The 18,677-nt window shown below is 46.8% G+C and overlaps 1 protein-coding gene across 4 annotated transcripts in view; it reads right to left on the bottom strand.

The window, feature by feature from the left end:
• Positions 1 to 18,677, bottom strand: part of ROGDI (rogdi atypical leucine zipper) — a 134,763-nt gene that overhangs the window by 26,431 nt on the left and 89,655 nt on the right. For all 4 annotated transcript variants that reach the window (XM_063935044.1, XM_063935042.1, XM_063935043.1 and 1 more), the window contains 6 exons: positions 13,015 to 13,095; positions 10,651 to 10,746; positions 10,375 to 10,473; positions 9,989 to 10,102; positions 7,835 to 7,884; positions 1,248 to 1,374 (listed from right to left, as the gene is read on the bottom strand). In XM_063935044.1, coding sequence (XP_063791114.1) covers positions 1,248 to 1,374; positions 7,835 to 7,884; positions 9,989 to 10,102; positions 10,375 to 10,473; positions 10,651 to 10,746; positions 13,015 to 13,095 — 567 coding nt within the window. The remainder of the gene's footprint in view (positions 1 to 1,247; positions 1,375 to 7,834; positions 7,885 to 9,988; positions 10,103 to 10,374; positions 10,474 to 10,650; positions 10,747 to 13,014; positions 13,096 to 18,677) is intronic.

Raw genomic sequence — 18,677 nt, 5'->3', positions numbered from 1 at the left:
TACCTCCTCCCTGAGTGCGGCCACGCGATCCAGGAGAACAGCAGTCGTGTGTGTGACTAACTGGAAGAAAACCGGAGCCTCCGCTGTAAGTACCCAGCAACCAGGGCGCGGGAGTATACAGCGCCGCTGGGGGAGGTGATGGAGCTGCAGCAGGAGATGTCTGACTGACATCTAACACTCACAGTGCCTCTGCTGCAGCCCTTGAAGTCTTCATTTTTCTTTTAATAGCTTCTCAGGGCTGCTGGAGCAGCCCCCCGCTGTATGCCTGCTTACTGCATGACATCAACTACAAAACTGAGTTCCTGTGCAAGGAGGCGGGGCTACAGAGGAGGCAGCACTATGCATTCTGGGAAGAAGGTCAAAGCTTTGAGCCAGTTGGTGCCTCGGATCAAGATCCTACTCTACACCCCAATGTCATTCCCTGTGGAGCCCAGTGTACCCCGCAGCAGAAAAATAAATCAAAGGACAGCTCTCCCAATAAGAGCAGTACATCACGATACAAGGGCTCCCAGGTTAATGATGTAGGAAGCCTATCTGCGCGTGTTTCGGCAGATGTGCGCCACAGGAGACACTAGGAGAGATTTGATTGGATCCCTCTTAGTGAACTTTGGGATAAGAAGCCCATAGGCTTCCATTAGGTGACGGCATCGCCTAACAGATCAAGCATCGCATTAATGAGCTTGTGTGCAGCCTGCTTTTATAGGGTGCATACAAATACCCGACAGCGTCATTTTCACACTGTGGTCACATAGGACCTTCCCCCCATTCTCAGTATAAAGCTGTCAGCACATATACAACTTACCCTCCATAGCACAACGGGATTCTGCCTAGGTGCAAACTGCGCCCTCTAGCAGGACTGAATCCTTAGTGAGGCCCCGCGGGCCGAACCAATATGCATAAGACGACGTCCAGTCCATTAACTAGAAGCCAGCGACAGCAAGAGATGCCGGCACAGTAGCACCAGGATTCGGTGACAGCTGTTACTAGTTTACACCAATCGTGTACTGTACTTTTTTAGGATAGCGCAGGGTAAAATGTCTTATAGTGAATATTTAACGGCTAGGAAATGACACTTGGATAATTCAGAATACTGTGTGTTAGGAATTCACAGCTCGTTACTAGAAACCATTGCGGTAAACCATAGCTGTCCCAATCCTGCATGAACTAGGCTAGCAGGCACAGTGCCCCCAGTGGTCAGGCTGATAATGGCAGCAGGTCTGCAGAGACGACGGGTGAGACAGACTTACTTTGTCCTTCAGTTGCTGACAGAGCTGGAGAGATACGGTGAAGAAGACCAGCGCATCGTTCAGCCACGGAACCACACACTCCACTTTATGTACATTACTGACTTCAAAGCGCTGGTTGTTCAGCTCACTGGTGGCAAGAAAACCAAACCATGATCAGGGAATATCAGTGAGGTCAAACCGCGAGTTCTGTACACAAATCATTTTACTAAACCATTGGCACCTGTAATTTACATACAGATAGGATCCCTACACGATTACAGTACACGTCACTGAGGGGGGTGAGGTATTAGAATCTCAGGTTACAGGTGGTATAGCACAGTCAGGTGGGAGAGGTACCAGGGTTAGATTACAGGTCACTGTGGTGGAGTACAGATGGAAGAGGTACCAGGGTTAGATTATAGGTCAGAGTGGTGTAGTACAGAGTCAGATGGGTGAGGTATCAGGGTTAGATTACAGGTCACAGTATTGTAGTACAGAGTCAGGTGCGAGAGGTACCAGGGTCAGATTACAGGTCACTGAGGTGTAGTACAGAGTCAGATGGGTGAGGTACCAGGGTTAGATTATAGGTCACAGTGGTGTACTACAGAGTCAGATGGGTGAGGTACCAGGGTCACATTACAGGTCAGTGGTATAGGCACAGGATTACATTACAGGTCACAGTGGTGTAGTACAGAGACAGAAGGGAGAGGTACCAGGGTCAGATCACAGTGCTGTAGTAGAGAGAGATGGGAGAGGTACCAGGGTCAGATTACAGGTCACAGTGGTGTACTACAGAGTCAGATGGGTGAGGTACCAGGGTCACATTACAGGTCAGTTGTGTAGGCACAGGGTCACATTACAGGTCAGTGGTGTAGGCACAGGATTGCATTACAGGTCACAGTGGTGTAGTGCAGAGACAGAAGGGAGAGGTACCAGGGTCAGATTACAGGTCTCTGTGGTGTAGTACAGATGGGAGAGGTACCAGGGTTAGATTACAGGTCACAGTGGTGTAGTACAGAGTCAGGTGGGAGAGGTACCAGGGTCAGATTACAGGTCACAGTGGTGTAGTACAGAGTAAAATGGGTGAGATACCAGGCTCAGATTACAGGTCACAGTGGTGTAGTACAGAGTCAGATGGGAGAGGTACCAGGGTCAGATGACAGGTCACAGTGGTGTAGTACAGAGTCAGATGGGAGAGGTACCAGGGTCAGATGACAGGTCACAGTGGTGTAGTACAGAGTCAGATGGGAGAGGTACCAGGCTCAGATTACAGGTAGATATAGTAAAGAAGAACTGCGCTAAATAATACCACACAAACTCACTAAGCTGGTTGCTGCTGATATACTATTAGTAGGTGTACTACAAAACACCTACTATAAAGAAATATGATTGTAAAAAGAAGATAGTTCAGCGCATCCCTTGCTTGTTCCTATCCGTATAAATATTGAAATAAAGAAATCTAGAATAATCAAAAAGCGAAGGTATACAGAGATTTATAATAAACAGATTTCCAAAGTCTGATATAAAAGGATATGTAGATTTTATTATTTATAAAGACCATGAATAATAAAACAAAGAATTCCTTTAAAAAGGTAAGTACCGGTACCCCAAGATGACTCTAAAACATACAACACATAACAATACAAGACATACAAACAGAGACTTCCTGTGGGTACACCGACCAGCGATTTACCCCACTGGGAATAGTTGGGCTTTTGAGTGGTGTTTTATCACTTAGTGTCAAACAGTGTCCTTATAATGGGCTTAATTCGTTTTCAGCTGGGATAGCTTAGTCCAAGCATTAATGTTGTATTTGAAGTCACTGTGACTACTCAGTAACTGATGTTCTCAGTCCTCTTCTAGTAATTAGCACTGTCTCTGCTCCTATATACACATTTGTTTAAGAGCACTGACTGGAGGAAAATTGGTAGATCCTACCGTTGTATGTTGGAGAAATAAATGTCCTGTTTGGAGCGTGATTTCTCAGTCCATGAGATGTCCGCGATAGCGGTGGTGTTCGTCTGCCGGCAGACGTCCCCAACTCCCCGTGCCTTACTTCCGGGTGGCTGTATGAAGCGGCTCTGGCGGGGGTGAAAAAAAAAAACTGAAACCACCCCCAGACAAGCAGATTTAGAAGGTTTATCACATTGTGGTGTTTCGCCTTGAAGTTTTCCAACTGTCAAGCCAGTACAGCCGTCTAGAAGCAAGCCACCAGAGCCGCTTCATACAGCCACCCGGAAGTAAGGCACGGGGAGTCGGGACGTCTGCCGGCAGACGAACACCACCGCTATCGAGGACATCTCATGGACTGAGAAATCACGCTCCAAACAGGACATTTATTTCTCCAACATACAACGGTAGGATCTACCAATTTTCCTCCAGTCAGTGCTCTTAAACAAATGTATATATAGGAGCAGAGACAGTGCTAATTACTAGAAGAGGACTGAGAACATCAGTTACTGAGTAGTCACAGTGACTTCAAATACAACATTAATGCTTGGACTAAGCTATCCCAACTGAAAACGAATTAAGCCCGTTATAAGGACACTGTTTGACACTAAGTGATAAAACACCACTCAAAAGCCCAACTATTCCCAGTGGGGTAAATCGCTGGTCAGTGTACCCACAGGAAGTCTCTTTGTTTGTATGTCTTGTATTGTTATGTGTTGTATGTTTTAGCGTCATCTTGGGGTACCGGTACTTACCTTTTTACAGGAATTCTTTGTTTTATTATTCATGGTCTTTATAAATAACAACATCTACATATCCTTTTATATCAGACTTTGGAAATCTGTTTATTATAAATCTCAGATTACAGGTCACAGTGGTGTAGTACAGAGTCAGATGGGTGAGGTACCAGGGTCAGATTACAGGTCACAGTGGTGTAGTACAGAGTCAGATGGGAGAAGTACCAGGGTTAGATTACAGGTCACTATGGTGTAGTACAGAGTCAGATGGGAGAAGTACCAGGGTTAGATTACAGGTCACTGTGGTGTAGTACAGAGTCAGATGGGTGAGGTACCAGGGTTAGATTATAGGTCAGTGGTGTAGGCACAGGATTGCATTACAGGTCACAGTGGTGTAGTACAGAGTCAGATGGAAGAGGAACCAGGGTCAAATTACAGGTCAGTGGTGTAGGCACAGGGTCAGATTACAGGTCACTGAGGTGTAGTGCAGAGTCAGATGGTACAGTTACCAGGGTCAGATTACAAGTCACTGTGGTGTAGTACAGAGTCAGATGGGTGAGGTACCAGGGTTAGATTATAGGTCACAGTGGTGTACTAGAGTCAGATGGGTGAGGTACCAGGGTCACATTACAGGTCAGTGGTGTAGGCACAGGATTACATTACAGGTCACAGTGGTGTAGTACAGAGACAGAAGGGAGAGGTACCAGGGTCAGATCACAGCGCTGTAGTAGAGAGAGATGGGAGAGGTACCAGGGTCAGATTACAGGTCACAGTGGTGTACTACAGAGTCAGATGGGTGAGGTACCAGGGTCACATTACAGGTCAGTTGTGTAGGCACAGGGTCACATTACAGGTCAGTGGTGTAGGCACAGGATTGCATTACAGGTCACAGTGGTGTAGTGCAGAGACAGAAGGGAGAGGTACCAGGGTCAGATTACAGGTCTCTGTGGTGTAGTACAGATGGGAGAGGTACCAGGGTTAGATTACAGGTCACAGTGGTGTAGTACAGAGTAAAATGGGTGAGATACCAGGCTCAGATTACAGGTCACAGTGGTGTAGTACAGAGTCAGATGGGAGAGGTACCAGGGTCAGATGACAGGTCACAGTGGTGTAGTACAGAGTCAGATGGGAGAGGTACCAGGGTCAGATTACAGGTCACAGTGGTGTAGTACAGAGTAAAATGGGTGAGATACCAGGCTCAGATTACAGGTAGATATAGTAAAGAAGAAATGCGCTAAATAATACCACACAAACTCACTAAGCTGGTTGCTGCTGATATACTATTAGTAGGTGTACTACAAAACACCTACTATAAAGAAATACGATTGTAAAAAGAAGATTGTTCAGCGCATCCCTTGCTTGTTCCTATCCGTATAAATATTGAAATAAAGAAATCTAGAATAATCAAAAAGTGAAGGTATACAGAGATTTATAATAAACAGATTTCCAAAGTCTGATATAAAAGGATATGTAGATTTTATTATTTATAAAGACCATGAATAATAAAACAAAGAATTCCTTTAAAAAGGTAAGTACCGGTACCCCAAGATGACTCTAAAACATACAACACATAACAATACAAAACATACAAACAGAGACTTCCTGTGGGTACACTGACCAGCGATTTACCCCACTGGGAATATTTGGGCTTTTGAGTGGTGTTTTATCACTTAGTGTCAAACAGTGTCCTTATAATGGGCTTAATTCGTTTTCAGCTGGGATAGCTTAGTCCAAGCATTAATGTTGTATTTGAAGTCACTGTGACTACTCAGTAACTGATGTTCTCAGTCCTCTTCTAGTAATTAGCACTGTCTCTGCTCCTATATATACATTTGTTTAATAGCACTGACTGGAGGAAAATTGGTAGATCCTACCGTTGTATGTTGGAGAAATAAATGTCCTGTTTGGAGCGTGATTTCTCAGTCCATGAGATGTCCGCGATAGCGGTGGTGTTCGTCTGCCGGCAGACGTCCCGACTCCCCGTGCCTTACTTCCGGGTGGCTGTATGAAGCGGCTCTGGCGGGGGTGAAAAAAAAAAAACCCTGAAACCACCCCCAGACAAGCAGATTTAGAAGGTTTATCACATTGTGGTGTTTCGCCTTGAAGTTTTCCAACTGTCAAGCCAGTACAGCCGTCTAGAAGCAAGCCGCCAGAGCCGCTTCATACAGCCACCCGGAAGTAAGGCACGGGGAGTCGGGACGTCTGCCGGCAGACGAACACCACCGCTATCGCGGACATCTCATGGACTGAGAAATCACGCTCCAAACAGGACATTTATTTCTCCAACATACAACGGTAGGATCTACCAATTTTCCTCCAGTCAGTGCTATTAAACAAATGTATATATAGGAGCAGAGACAGTGCTAATTACTAGAAGAGGACTGAGAACATCAGTTACTGAGTAGTCACAGTGACTTCAAATACAACATTAATGCTTGGACTAAGCTATCCCAGCTGATAACGAATTAAGCCCATTATAAGGACACTGTTTGACACTAAGTGATAAAACACCACTCAAAAGCCCAACTATTCCCAGTGGGGTAAATCGCTGGTCAGTGGAGGTCATTCCGAGTCGTTCGCTCGGAAAATTTCTTTGCATCGCAGCGTTTTTCCGCTTAGTGCGCATGCGCAATGTCCGCACTGCGACTGCGCCAAGTAAATTTGCTATGAAGTTTGGATTTTTACTCACGGCTTTTTCTTCGCTCAGGCGATCGTAGTGTGATTGACAGGAAATGGGTGTTACTGGGCGGAAACAGGCCGTTTTATGGGCGTGTGGGAAAAAACGCTACCGTTTCCGGAAAAAACGCGGGAGTGGCTGGAGAAACGGAGGAGTGTCTGGGCGAACGCTGGGTGTGTTTGTGACGTCAAACCAGGAACGATAAGCACTGAACTGATCGCAGATGCCGAGTAAGTCTGAAGCTACTCTGAAACTGCTACGAGATGTGTAATCGCATTATTGCGAATACATCGTTCGCAATTTTAAGATGCTAAGATTCACTCCCAGTAGGCGGCGGCTTAGCGTGTGCAATACTGCTAAAATCGCCTTGCGAGCGAACAACTCGGAATGAGGGCCAGTGTACCCACAGGAAGTCTCTTTGTTTGTATGTCTTGTATTGTTATGTGTTGTATGTTTTAGAGTCATCTTGGGGTACCGGTACTTACCTTTTTAAAGGAATTCTTTGTTTTATTATTCATGGTCTTTATAAATAAAATCTACATATCCTTTTATATCAGACTTTGGAAATCTGTTTATTTTAAATCTCAGATTACAGGTCACAGTGGTGTAGTACAGAGTCAGATGGGAGAAGTACCAGGGTTAGATTACAGGTCACTGTGGTGTAGTACAGAGTCAGATGGGAGAAGTACCAGGGTCAGATTACAGGTCACAGTGGTGTAGTACAGAGTCAGATGGGAGAAGTACCAGGGTTAGATTACAGGTCAGTGGTGTAGGCACAGGATTGCATTACAGGTCACAGTGGTGTAGTACGGAGACAGAAGGTAGAGGTACTAGGGTCAGATTACAGTGCTGTAGTAGAGAGAGATAGGAGAGGCACCAGGGTTAGATTACAGGTCACAGTGGTGTAGTACAGAGTCAGATGGGAGAGGAACCAGGGTCAAATTACAGGTCAGTGGTGTAGGCACAGGGTCACATTACAGGTCGGTGGTGTAGGCACAGGGTCACATTACAGGTCAGTGGTATAGGCACAGGGTCACATTTCAGGTCACAGTGGTGTAGTACAGAGTCAGATGGGTGAGGTACCAGGGTCAGATTACAGGTCACAGTGGTTTAGAACAGAGTCAGGTGGGTGAGGCGCCAGTGCCCAATTACTCGTGTAGTGCAGTCAGATGAGGCATCTGATTTTAGATTATCGGCCTAATGTGGAGACCATTATATACAGATAGCTGTATGTATATACTCACAACATAGCTCCGGGATTATGCAGGACAGAACTGCCAGCCGGTCGGAAATTCTGGCAATGGAAGAGACGTAAAATAAACAGTGATTAAACATCTATACTACTGGGCATCAGGCACCCATGCCATCTCTCCCTTACCAGCCAGACTTCACAGGAAACAGATTCAATTGTAAAAGAGAAGGAGTTGTCATCAAATGGCAATTATACAGAATAGTGTTAGTGTGGCAGAAATCCCAATGAAACCACTCACTGCTGTAACTACCAGACCATGCGGGAGGGAGAGCTGAAGTCAGCGTGTGGGAGGGGAAAAGCAAATTTATATTTTAATCCTTTAGCAGCAGAGAGGACGCAGATGTTGGGAAGTCAAAATGCAAAAACTCCACAGGAGAGGAGCAACAGCTTTAACAGGGAGCTCCACCTGGTGGATCCACCTGCCTATGACATCATTCACCTTACAGATGCAGGAAGTATGCGGAAGCTTGGTGACAGAGCGGGCACTTTGCAGAATTGCTCCTCTGCAGCTCCATGGAAATAGATCGATTTGTTTACAGGGAGGAACAACAGAATAGCACAACGCCAGGGAATTGGGGGTCAACAACAATTTAGGAGCATGGAAGTTAAGGAGATGTTTTTTCCCTCCACCTGGAACCAAGGATTAAGGCACGGCCCTACATCTGTGACTCCCTACAGCTGAGGGAGAAATACTGTACAATTAACTCAAATCTGAGTAACTGCAAGGGATTCTCCTCTGTTCTCAGCCACATTAGGCTCCCTGCAACATACGAGTAGGTCGATAGTCCTATTGACAATGTTATATAGGCTTCAGAGCAAGATGCAGAAGAGAGGTTGTGTCAGTGATATAGGGGCAGATTTACTAAACTCTGTGAAGTGATAAAGTGGAAGGTGATAAAGGACCAGCCAATCATCTCCTAACTGCCATGTTACAGGCTGGGTTTGAATAAAGACCGTTAGGAGCTGACTGACTGGTGCATTATCACCTTCCACTTTATCACTTCACCAGGCTTAATAAATATGCCCCATAGTATCTTAAGGGGTGCTCAGCCAACCAGTGTCGTCATATCTGGCCTTATCGTCTGTCCTTATAGGCATCTAAAGGCCAGTACTCACCGGCCGATGTGGGAGAGATGTGTGCTGAGCGAACCGCTCAGCACATATCTCTCCCCCCGCTCAGCATAGAGCATGTGTGCTGAGCGTGCGGGGGGAGACGGGGCGGGGGGGGGCGCTCATTTCACCCAGTGGGTGAAGTGAGCGACCCACTAGATTGGCCAATCTAGCACCAGCGATAGCGATGCGCGGGGCTGCGCAGCGCTATCACTGTGAGGGGTACACACGGAGAGATCACTGCTTAAAATCTAAGCAATCTAGTCAGATTGCTTGGATTTTAAGCAGCGATCGCACCGGGAGTACCCCCCTTAAGAGATCCTAAACAGGTGATTTGACTGGAATGTCTCAATTGGCTTGTTTACTCTGATGCTTGTAGCCAGATCGGTGTACAGCATCCTAATTTAGCGGTGGGCAATTAAATAGCTGTCTGCATACAGTATGTGGACGTGCAATCTCCTAAAGGGACCGCACGTTACCGTTCTTTCTCTTGCCCCAAAATCGCTCCCCACAGCCTCAGAACACAAGTGTGTGTACGCCAAACCTCCCCCCACATTCCACAGACTATCGCAGACGTTCACTTTATACTGCACAAGCAGGGTCTCGCAGCTGGACGTGTACGGTTACTAGGTGTGTGCTTTATATCTTGTATATAGTGTTCATTCTAGCACCCTGTACCTGTCACAACCCATGCTTCCTCTTTCCTGCATGGGGTGTTGCTCTCTGCTCTGGTGCTTCTAGCACACCCTGGTCTGTATCTCAGTGAGCCAGATCTAATCATTGTTGCAAGAGGCCAAACCTAAGAAGTGACCCGACTTTTACAGTTCCACCCTGCCCGCGCAGTGGAAGGCAGGAGAGCACACCGCCCTATTTCGTCTTCTGCCTGACCTCGGCAGGGAGAGTGTAAGCCGGATGTGAGGGGTCGCCCGTTACCCACCACTGGCCTAATTAATGCTAAATCACACAGCAGAGCAGCCGTACACTCCTCACATCATACAAACTGAATCTATTGAATCATCCTGGGATGATCTCCCACCTTGGTGGAGTTGGGCTGCAGGGCGTGCAGCTGGTAGACCAGTAAGCAGAGCTTATTCACATTCACATAGAAGTTGAGGAGAATGTCCGAGGGGAGTGCGGGAGTGAACATTTTCTGAAAGGATAACAAAGAGTCAGGATAGCAGTATGAAGTCAGTATCTCTTCACCACAATATACCAGACAGGAAGGGTCTTTATGAAAGCAAACAGTGGGCATCAGCATTCTCTTACATAAAGAAACACTGACAATCCATTCCATAGGAGCTAGTGACATCACAGGTACAAAATGGCTGCCACTCTGCCAATGCAGCCCCACCCCTTCCTCCCACCCAGTACAGACTATGGCAGGGCTGGGTTTCTGCCTAGTCTCCCCACTGCTATCCTTACCGTAAGTCCACTCGTGGCCACCTCAGGCAGGGTCATGGTGGCTGGGGTAGTGAGGCGATTTCGGGCTCTGGTTAGTTGCAGCATTACGGCATCCATCAGCTGCAGAGAGGAAAGCCCATTGCATTAGACAGGGGACAAAGATTTGGCGGTAACTCTAATAAAGACGGGGGCGGAGATGCGGCCAATGGGCTACGAGGGTGTAGTGGCCACAAGCAGCAATGAGAGAAGCGACACCACACTCACGTTAAAGAGCAAGGCAGCGGCCACGCGTCTCACCTTAAGCACCTCAGCCCCGGTTTGGAATGTGTAGTTCTCACCCCGGTTGGTGAGCAGATAAATAGCCTGATTCACATGATTCCTGGCGTCCTGGATCTGGACAATACATGGAATAGAACCTTAGTTTACACAGCTCATGTGATAATAGAGCAATGGGCAGTTAAGCTGCATGTCAAGTTTTACCTGTCTGTGGGGTCTATTTACTAAAGCCTTGGATGTAGATACAGTAGACGGATATGAAGTACCAACCAATCAGCTCCTGTCATTTTTCAAAGCCAGCCTGTAACAAGGCAGTTAGGAGCTGATTGGCTGGGGCACCCAACTGACTTTACAAACAATTGAATATCCCCCCTAGTGTACTCTGTAATACAGGAACGAGCTAGCACTCCTATAGATGTAGTACACTTCTAGATAAACAAAACCTACTATAAAAGGACACCTATAACATAGAGCCAACGTTTACACAGATATCCTAGCTATACGTTTTAGCCTCCGACTGTCCCTTATATTCCGGCTTGTGCCTCTTACAGGAAATATTTATGTACAGTTTCCCAGCACATATCTAGAATAAAAAAAAGAGCACGTTGTATTGGACAGCTGGCGATTCCAGTATGTTCTGCCAGTACACGTATGTTACCCTGTTTCACCATCACCTTTGTTTTCAAAGTAGCCACTTGCACACAGATCAGATTTACAGGTGGCACAGTGGTTAGCATCGCCAACTCACAGCACTGGTTCACGTGTTGGATTCACAACCAGGGACCCATTTGTGTGGAGTTTTTATGTTCTCCTCTTCTTTGTGTGGGTATTCTCCAGGTACTCCGGTTTTCTCCCACACTTTATATACATACTGGTAGGTGGACTGGCTGCTCGGTGTACCTGTGTATGTGTTAGGGAATTCAGACTATAAGCTCCAATGGGGGAGGGACGTTTAGGAAATATTACATACTCTCTGTACGGCACTGTGCAATATAGTGGTGCTATATAAGTAAATGGGTAACTATAGTGCTGCATTTCATGTGTGTCCTCATACAACTATCTGTTTTGCACTATATGGTGCATCTGACGCGATTCCCATGCTGCACATTTTGTCCTTTATTGTGCTACTTTTTCCTCAATTTTGCATATTAGTCCGATTATCGTGTACTAGGTATATAGGGGCTATTTTGTGCCATTTGATGTTAGGTGTATGTGAACCCATCTGTAGCATATTTTTCTATATGGTTCTTTTATATATCATCGTGTCATGAAGATGTGCACTGTTATGTCACATGTAGCACATGGAAACTCACCACTGCCTTCACACTAAACAGGAGGAATGGGCTGTAGAAATGTAACCGGAGAAGGTACATCGGCTGGAGCTACTGGGAACCAGTGTTTGCAGATGCTCTGTTGTTAAGATGCACTCCCAGTGGTGATCCGGTGAGCCCCCATTTCCAATGGAGGTGTTCTAGCCGATCCCATAGACCAGGCTTTTTCAACCAGTGTGCTGTGGCACACTAGTGTGCCGCGACCAGCTGCAAGGTGTGCCGCGGAGCCAGAGCAGCTTCCTGCACCTTCATAGTGAACTGTTGGCCCAGGCTCTTCTTAGAGGATCAGTTGTGCTCTGGCCGTGACCTGCGCCTTAAAGATGCGGCGGTGTGATATCATAGGTCACGTCAGCCGTGTATCACCACCCAGCCCACCCGCCTGCATACACATCTTACAGTTCCTGCCTGCATACACAGCTTTCCTTGCCGACCCACATCCACACCTGCCCAACTGCCCGCTGCTCAGTATTCACAGCACTCCACTATGAACAACTCCCGCCACTGAGGAACAGGAAGGAGGACAGCTGACCGGTAGGGGCTAATATTTATTATTTTATTTCTCCTGTGGGGAACAATAGGATTTATGTGGGGAGAATAAGGATTTATGGGGGGAATAATGTGAATAATTCATGTGGGGAGCAATAGGATTTATGTGGAGAGCTATGTGATTGATTTATGTGGGGAGAATTAGAATTTATGTAGGGAGCAACATGATTTATGTGGGGACCAATGTGATTGTTTTTTCTGTGTAGGCCAATGTATGTGTGGAATTTTATTTTTTTACTGTGAGGGCCAATGTGTGTTTTTTGTTTTTTTCTGTGGAGAACTGATGGTGTGCCTTGAAATTTTTAAATATTGTTTGGTGTGCCGCGAGTAAAAAAAGGTTGAAAATGACTGCCATAGACTGTAAGTCAGTCAAGGATATTAACAGCAAAGATGCAGTAAGCCTGACAGACATACAAGGAATCATGTTCATCCATCACCAAATATGGCTGCTGCCCACTGGCCCTATGTTCCAGTAACAATAGGAGGGGTCTATGGTAAGGAATTATACCTGCTGCATTTTCCACTGCTTGTCATCCCGGAAAGCAAAGTGAAGGAGCTGACTGGTCCTCGCCACTTTGAGATTCACCTCCTGCAAGACGACACGGGGGAGACGGGTTATACACAGTAACCAAAAAGCCAAGGTGCTTACTCTGGGCAGCGGGTACGGGTGTAAAACATTTCCCGTGCGGGGAAGATTAGGATCAGATAAGGAGTGGGGCGGGATGTAACCCAAAAGGGCGGATGTTTACAACAAGCTTGGAAAAATAATATTTTAAACCTACCGGTAAATCTTTTTCTCCTAGTCCGTAGAGGATGTTGGGGACTCCGTAAGGACCATGGGGTATAGACGGGCTCCGCAGGAGACATGGGCACCTAAAAGAACTTTCTAGTATGGTGTGCACTGGCTCCTCCCTCTATGCCCCTCCTCCAGACCTCAGTTAAAGAACTGTGCCCAGAGGAGATGGACAATACGAGGAAAGGATTTTGTTAATCTAAGGGCAAGATTCATACCAGCCCACACCAATCATACCATATAACCTGGAATACACCTAACCAGTTAACAGTATGAACAAACAACAGTATCGGTCCAAGACCGATTCTAACTGTAACATAACCCTTATGTGCTTACTATATACAAGTCTTGCAGATTTTCCGCACTGGGATGGGCGCCCAGCATCCTCTACGGACTAGGAGAAAAAGATTTACCGGTAGGTTTAAAAAATAAGAATTTACTTACCGATAATTCTATTTCTCGGAGTCCGTAGTGGATGCTGGGGTTCCTGAAAGGACCATGGGGGGATAGCGGCTCCGCAGGAGACAGGGCACAAAAAGTAAAGCTTTAGGATCAGGTGGTGTGCACTGGCTCCTCCCCCTATGACCCTCCTCCAAGCCAGTTAGGTACTGTGCCCGGACGAGCGTACACAATAAGGGAGGAATTTTGAATCCCGGGTAAGACTCATACCAGCCACACCAATCACACCGTACAACTTGTGATCTAAACCCAGTTAACAGTATGATAACAGCGGAGCCTCTGAAAAGATGGCTCACAACAATAATAACCCGATTTTTGTAACTATGTACAAGTATTGCAGATAATCCGCACTTGGGATGGGCGCCCAGCATCCACTACGGACTCCGAGAAATAGAATTATCGGTAAGTAAATTCTTATTTTCTCTATCGTCCTAGTGGATGCTGGGGTTCCTGAAAGGACCATGGGGATTATACCAAAGCTCCCAAACGGGCGGGAGAGTGCGGATGACTCTGCAGCACCGAATGAGAGAACTCCAGGTCCTCTTTTGCCAGGATATCAAATTTGTAGAATTTTACAAACGTGTTTTCCCCTGACCACGTAGCTGCTCGGCAGAGTTGTAATGCCGAGACCTCTCGGGCAGCCGCCCAAGATGAGCCCACCTTCCTTGTGGAATGGGCCTTAACCGATTTAGACTGTGGCAGGCCTGCCTCAGAATGTGCAAGTTGAATTGTGTTACAAATCCAACGAGCAATCGCCTGCTTAGAAGCAGGCGCACCCAACTTGTTGGGTGCATACAGTATAAACAGCGAGTCAGATTTTCTGACTCCAGCTGTCCTGGAACATATTTTCAGGGCCCTGACAACTCCTAGCAACTTGGAGTCCTCCAAGTCCCTAGTAGGTGCAAGGCACCACAATAAGCTGGTTCAGGTGAAACACTGACACCACCTTAGGGAGAGAACTGGGGACGAGTCCGCAGCTCTGCCCTGTCCGAATGGACAAACAGATATGGGCTTTTTTGAGAAAAAACCACCAATTTGACACTCGCCTGGTCCAGGCCAGGGCCAAGAGCATGGTCACTTTTTATGTGAGATGCTTCAAATCCACAGATTTGACTGGTTTTAAACCAATGTGATTTGAGGAATCCCAGAACTACGTTGAGATCCCACAGTGCCACTGGAGGCACAAAAAAGGGGTTTGTATATGCAATACTCCCTTGACAAACTTCTGGACTTCAGGAACTGAAGCCAATTCTTTCTGGAAGAAAATTTACAGGGCCGAATTTGAACCTTAATGGACCCCAATTTGAGGCCCATAGACACTCCTGTTTTCAGGAAATGCAGGAAACGACCGAGTTGAAATTTCTTTGTGGGCCTTCCTGGCCTCACACCACGCAACATATTTTCGCCACACGTGGTGATAATGTTGTGCGGTCACCTCCTTTCTGGCTTTGACCAGGGTAGGAATGACCTCTTCCGGAATGCCTTTTTTCCCTTAGGATCCGGCTTTCCATCGCCATGCCGACAAACGCAGCTGCGGTAAGTCTTGGAACAGACATGGTACTTGCTGAAGCAAGTCCCTTCTTAGCGGCAGAGGCCATAAGACCTCTGTAAGCATCTCTTGAAGTTCCGGGTACCAAGTCCTTCTTGGCCAATCCGGAGCCATGAGTATAGTTCTTACTCCTCTACGTCTTATAATTCTCAGCACCTTAGGTATGAGAAGCAGAGGAGGGAACACATACACCGACTGGTACACCCACGGTGTTACCAGAATGTCCACATCTATTGCCTGAGGGTCTCTTGACCTGGTGCAATACCTGTCCCGTTTTTTGTTCAGACGGGACGCCATCATGTCCACCTTTGGTATTTCCCAACGGTTTACAATCATGTGGAAAAAACTTCTCAATGAAGTTTCCACTCTCCCGGGTGGAGGTCGTGCTGAGGAAGTCTGCTTCCCAGTTTCCATTCCCGGGATGAAAAACTGCTGACAGTGTTATCACATGATTTTCCGCCCAGCGAAAAGTCCTTGCAGTTTCTGCCATTGCCCTCCTGCTTCTTGTGTCGCCCTGTCTGTTTACGTGGGCGACTGCCGTGATGTTTTTCCCACTGGATCAATACCGGCTGACCTTGAAGCAGAGGTCTTGCTAAGCTTAGAGCATTATAAATTTACCCTTAGCTCCAGTATATTTATGTGGAGAAAAGTCTCCATACTTGATCACACTCCCTGGAAATTTTTTCCTTGTGTGACTGCTCCCCAGCCTCTCAGGCTGGGCTCCGTGGTTACCAGCATCCAATCCTGAATGCCGAATCTGCTGCCCTCTAGAAGATGAGCACTCTATAACCACCACAGGAGAGACACCCTTGTCCTTGGATATTGGGTTATCCGCTGATGCATCTGAAGATGCGATCCGGACCATTTGTCCAGCAGATCCCACTGAAAAGTTCTTACGTGAAATCTGCCGAATGGAATTGCTTCGTAGGAAGCCACCATTTTTACCAGGACCCTTGTGCAATGATGCACTGTTTTTAGGAGGTTCCTGACTTGCTCGGATAACTCCCTGGCTTTCTCTTCCGGGAGAAACACCTTTTTCTGGACTGTGTCCAGAATCATCCCTAGGCACAGCAGACGTGTCGTCGGGATCAGCTGCGATTTTGGAATATTTAGAATCCACCCGTGCTGATTGTAGCAGTATCCGAGATAGTGCTACTCCGACCTCCAACTGTTCCCTGGACTATGCCCCTATCAGGAGATCGTCCAAGTAAGGGATAATTAAGACGCCTTTTCTTCGAAGAAGAATCATCAATTCGGCCATTACCTTGGTAAAGACCCCAGGGTGCCGTGGACAATCCAAACGGCAGCGTCTGAAACTGATAGTGACAGTTCTGCACCACGAACCTGAGGTACCCTTAGTGAGAAGGGCAAATTTGGGACATAGAGGTAAGCATCCCTGATGTCCCGGGACACTATATAGTCCCCTTATTCCTGGTTCGTTATCACTGCTCTGAGTGACTTCATCTTAATTTGAACCTTTGTAAGTGTTCAAAAAAATTTTTTTAGAATAAGTCTCACCTAGCCTTCTGGCTTCAGTACCACAATATAGTGTGGAATAATACCCCTTTTCTGTAGTAGGAGGGGTAATTTAATTATCACCTGCTGGGAATACAGCTTGTGAATTTTTTCCCATACTACCTCCTTGTCGGAGGGAGACTTGGTAAAGCAGACTTCAGGAGCCTGCGAAGGGGAAACGTCTCGACATTCCCATCTGTACCCCCGGGATACTACTTGTAGGATCCAGGGGTCCTGTACGGTCTCAGCGCCATGCTGAGAACTTGTCAGACGCGGTGGAACGCTTCTGTTCCTGGGAATGGGCTGCATGCTGCAGTCTTCTTCCCTTTCCTCTATCCCTGGGCAGATATGATCTTATAGGGACGAGAGGACTGAGGCTGAAAAGACGGTGTCTTTTTCTGCAGAGATGTGACTTAGGGTAAAAAACGGTGGATTTTCCAGCAGTTGCCGTGACCACCAGGTCCGATGGACCGACCCCAAACAAGTCCTCTTCCTGTATACGGCCATACTGTGCCGTTTGGAATCTGCATCACCTGACCACTGTCGTGTCCATAACATCTTCTGGCAGTTATGGACATCGCGTTTATTCATGATGCCAGAGTGCAAATATCCCTCTGTGCATCTCGCATATATAGAAATGCTCTATAGTCAATAAAATACTGTCCCTGTCAAGGGTATCAATATTTTTAGTCAGGGAATCCGACCAAGCCACCCTAGCTCTGCACATCCAGGCTGAGGCGATCGCTGGCCGCAGTATAACACCAGTATGTGTGTATATACTTTTTATTATATTTTCCAGCCTTGTCAGCTGGTCCTTGAGGACGGCCCTATCTATAGACGGTACCGCCACTTGTTTTGATAAGCGTGTGAGCGCCTTATCCACCTTAAAGGGTGTTTCCCAACGCGCCCTAACTTCTGGCGGGAAAGGGTATACCGCCCATAATTTTCTATCGGGGGGAACCCACGCATCATCACACACTTTATTTAATTTATCTGATTCAGGAAAAACTATGGTAGTTTTTTCACATCCCACATAATACCCTCTTTTGTGGTACTTGTAGTATCAGAAATACGTAACACCTCCTTCATTGCCTTTAACGTGTGGCCCTAATAAGGAATACGTTTGTTTATTCACCGTCGACACTGGATTCAGTGTCCCTGTCTGTGTCTGTGTCGACCGACTAAAGTAAACGGGCGTTTTAAAACCCTTGACGGTGTTTTTGAGACGTCTGGACCGTACTAATTGTTTGTCGGCCGTCTCATGTCGTCAACCGACCTTGCAGCGTGTTGACATTATCACGTAATTTCCTAAATAAGCCATCCATTCCGGTGTCGACTCCCTAGAGAGTGACATCACCATTACAGGCAATTGCTCCGCCTCCTCACCAACATCGTCCTCCTACCTGTCGACACACACGTACCGACACACAGCACACACACAGGGAATGCTCTGATAGAGGACAGGACCCACTAGCCCTTTGGAGAGACAGAGGGAGAGTTTGCCAGCACACACCAAAACGCTATAATTATATAGGGACAACCTTATATAAGTGTTTTCCCTTATAGCATCTTAATATATATATAAGCATATCGCCAAATTAGTGCCCCCCCTCTCTGTTTTAACCCTGTTTCTGTAGTGCAGTGCAGGGGAGAGCCTGGGAGCCTTCCCTCCAGCCTTTCTGTGAGGGAAAATGGCGCTGTGTGCTGAGGAGATAGGCCCCGCCCCTTTTTCGGCGGCCTCGTCTCCCGCTCTTAACGGATTCTGGCAGGGGTTAAATATCTCCATATAGCCTCCGGAGGCTATATGTGAGGTATTTTTAGCCAAAATAGGTATTCATTTGCCTCCCAGGGCGCC

The sequence above is a fragment of the Pseudophryne corroboree genome, chromosome 7, assembly GCF_028390025.1.
Source record: "Pseudophryne corroboree isolate aPseCor3 chromosome 7, aPseCor3.hap2, whole genome shotgun sequence".
In the NCBI taxonomy this organism is placed as follows: domain Eukaryota; kingdom Metazoa; phylum Chordata; class Amphibia; order Anura; family Myobatrachidae; genus Pseudophryne; species Pseudophryne corroboree.
This window is presented reverse-complemented; position numbering and strand designations above follow the sequence as displayed.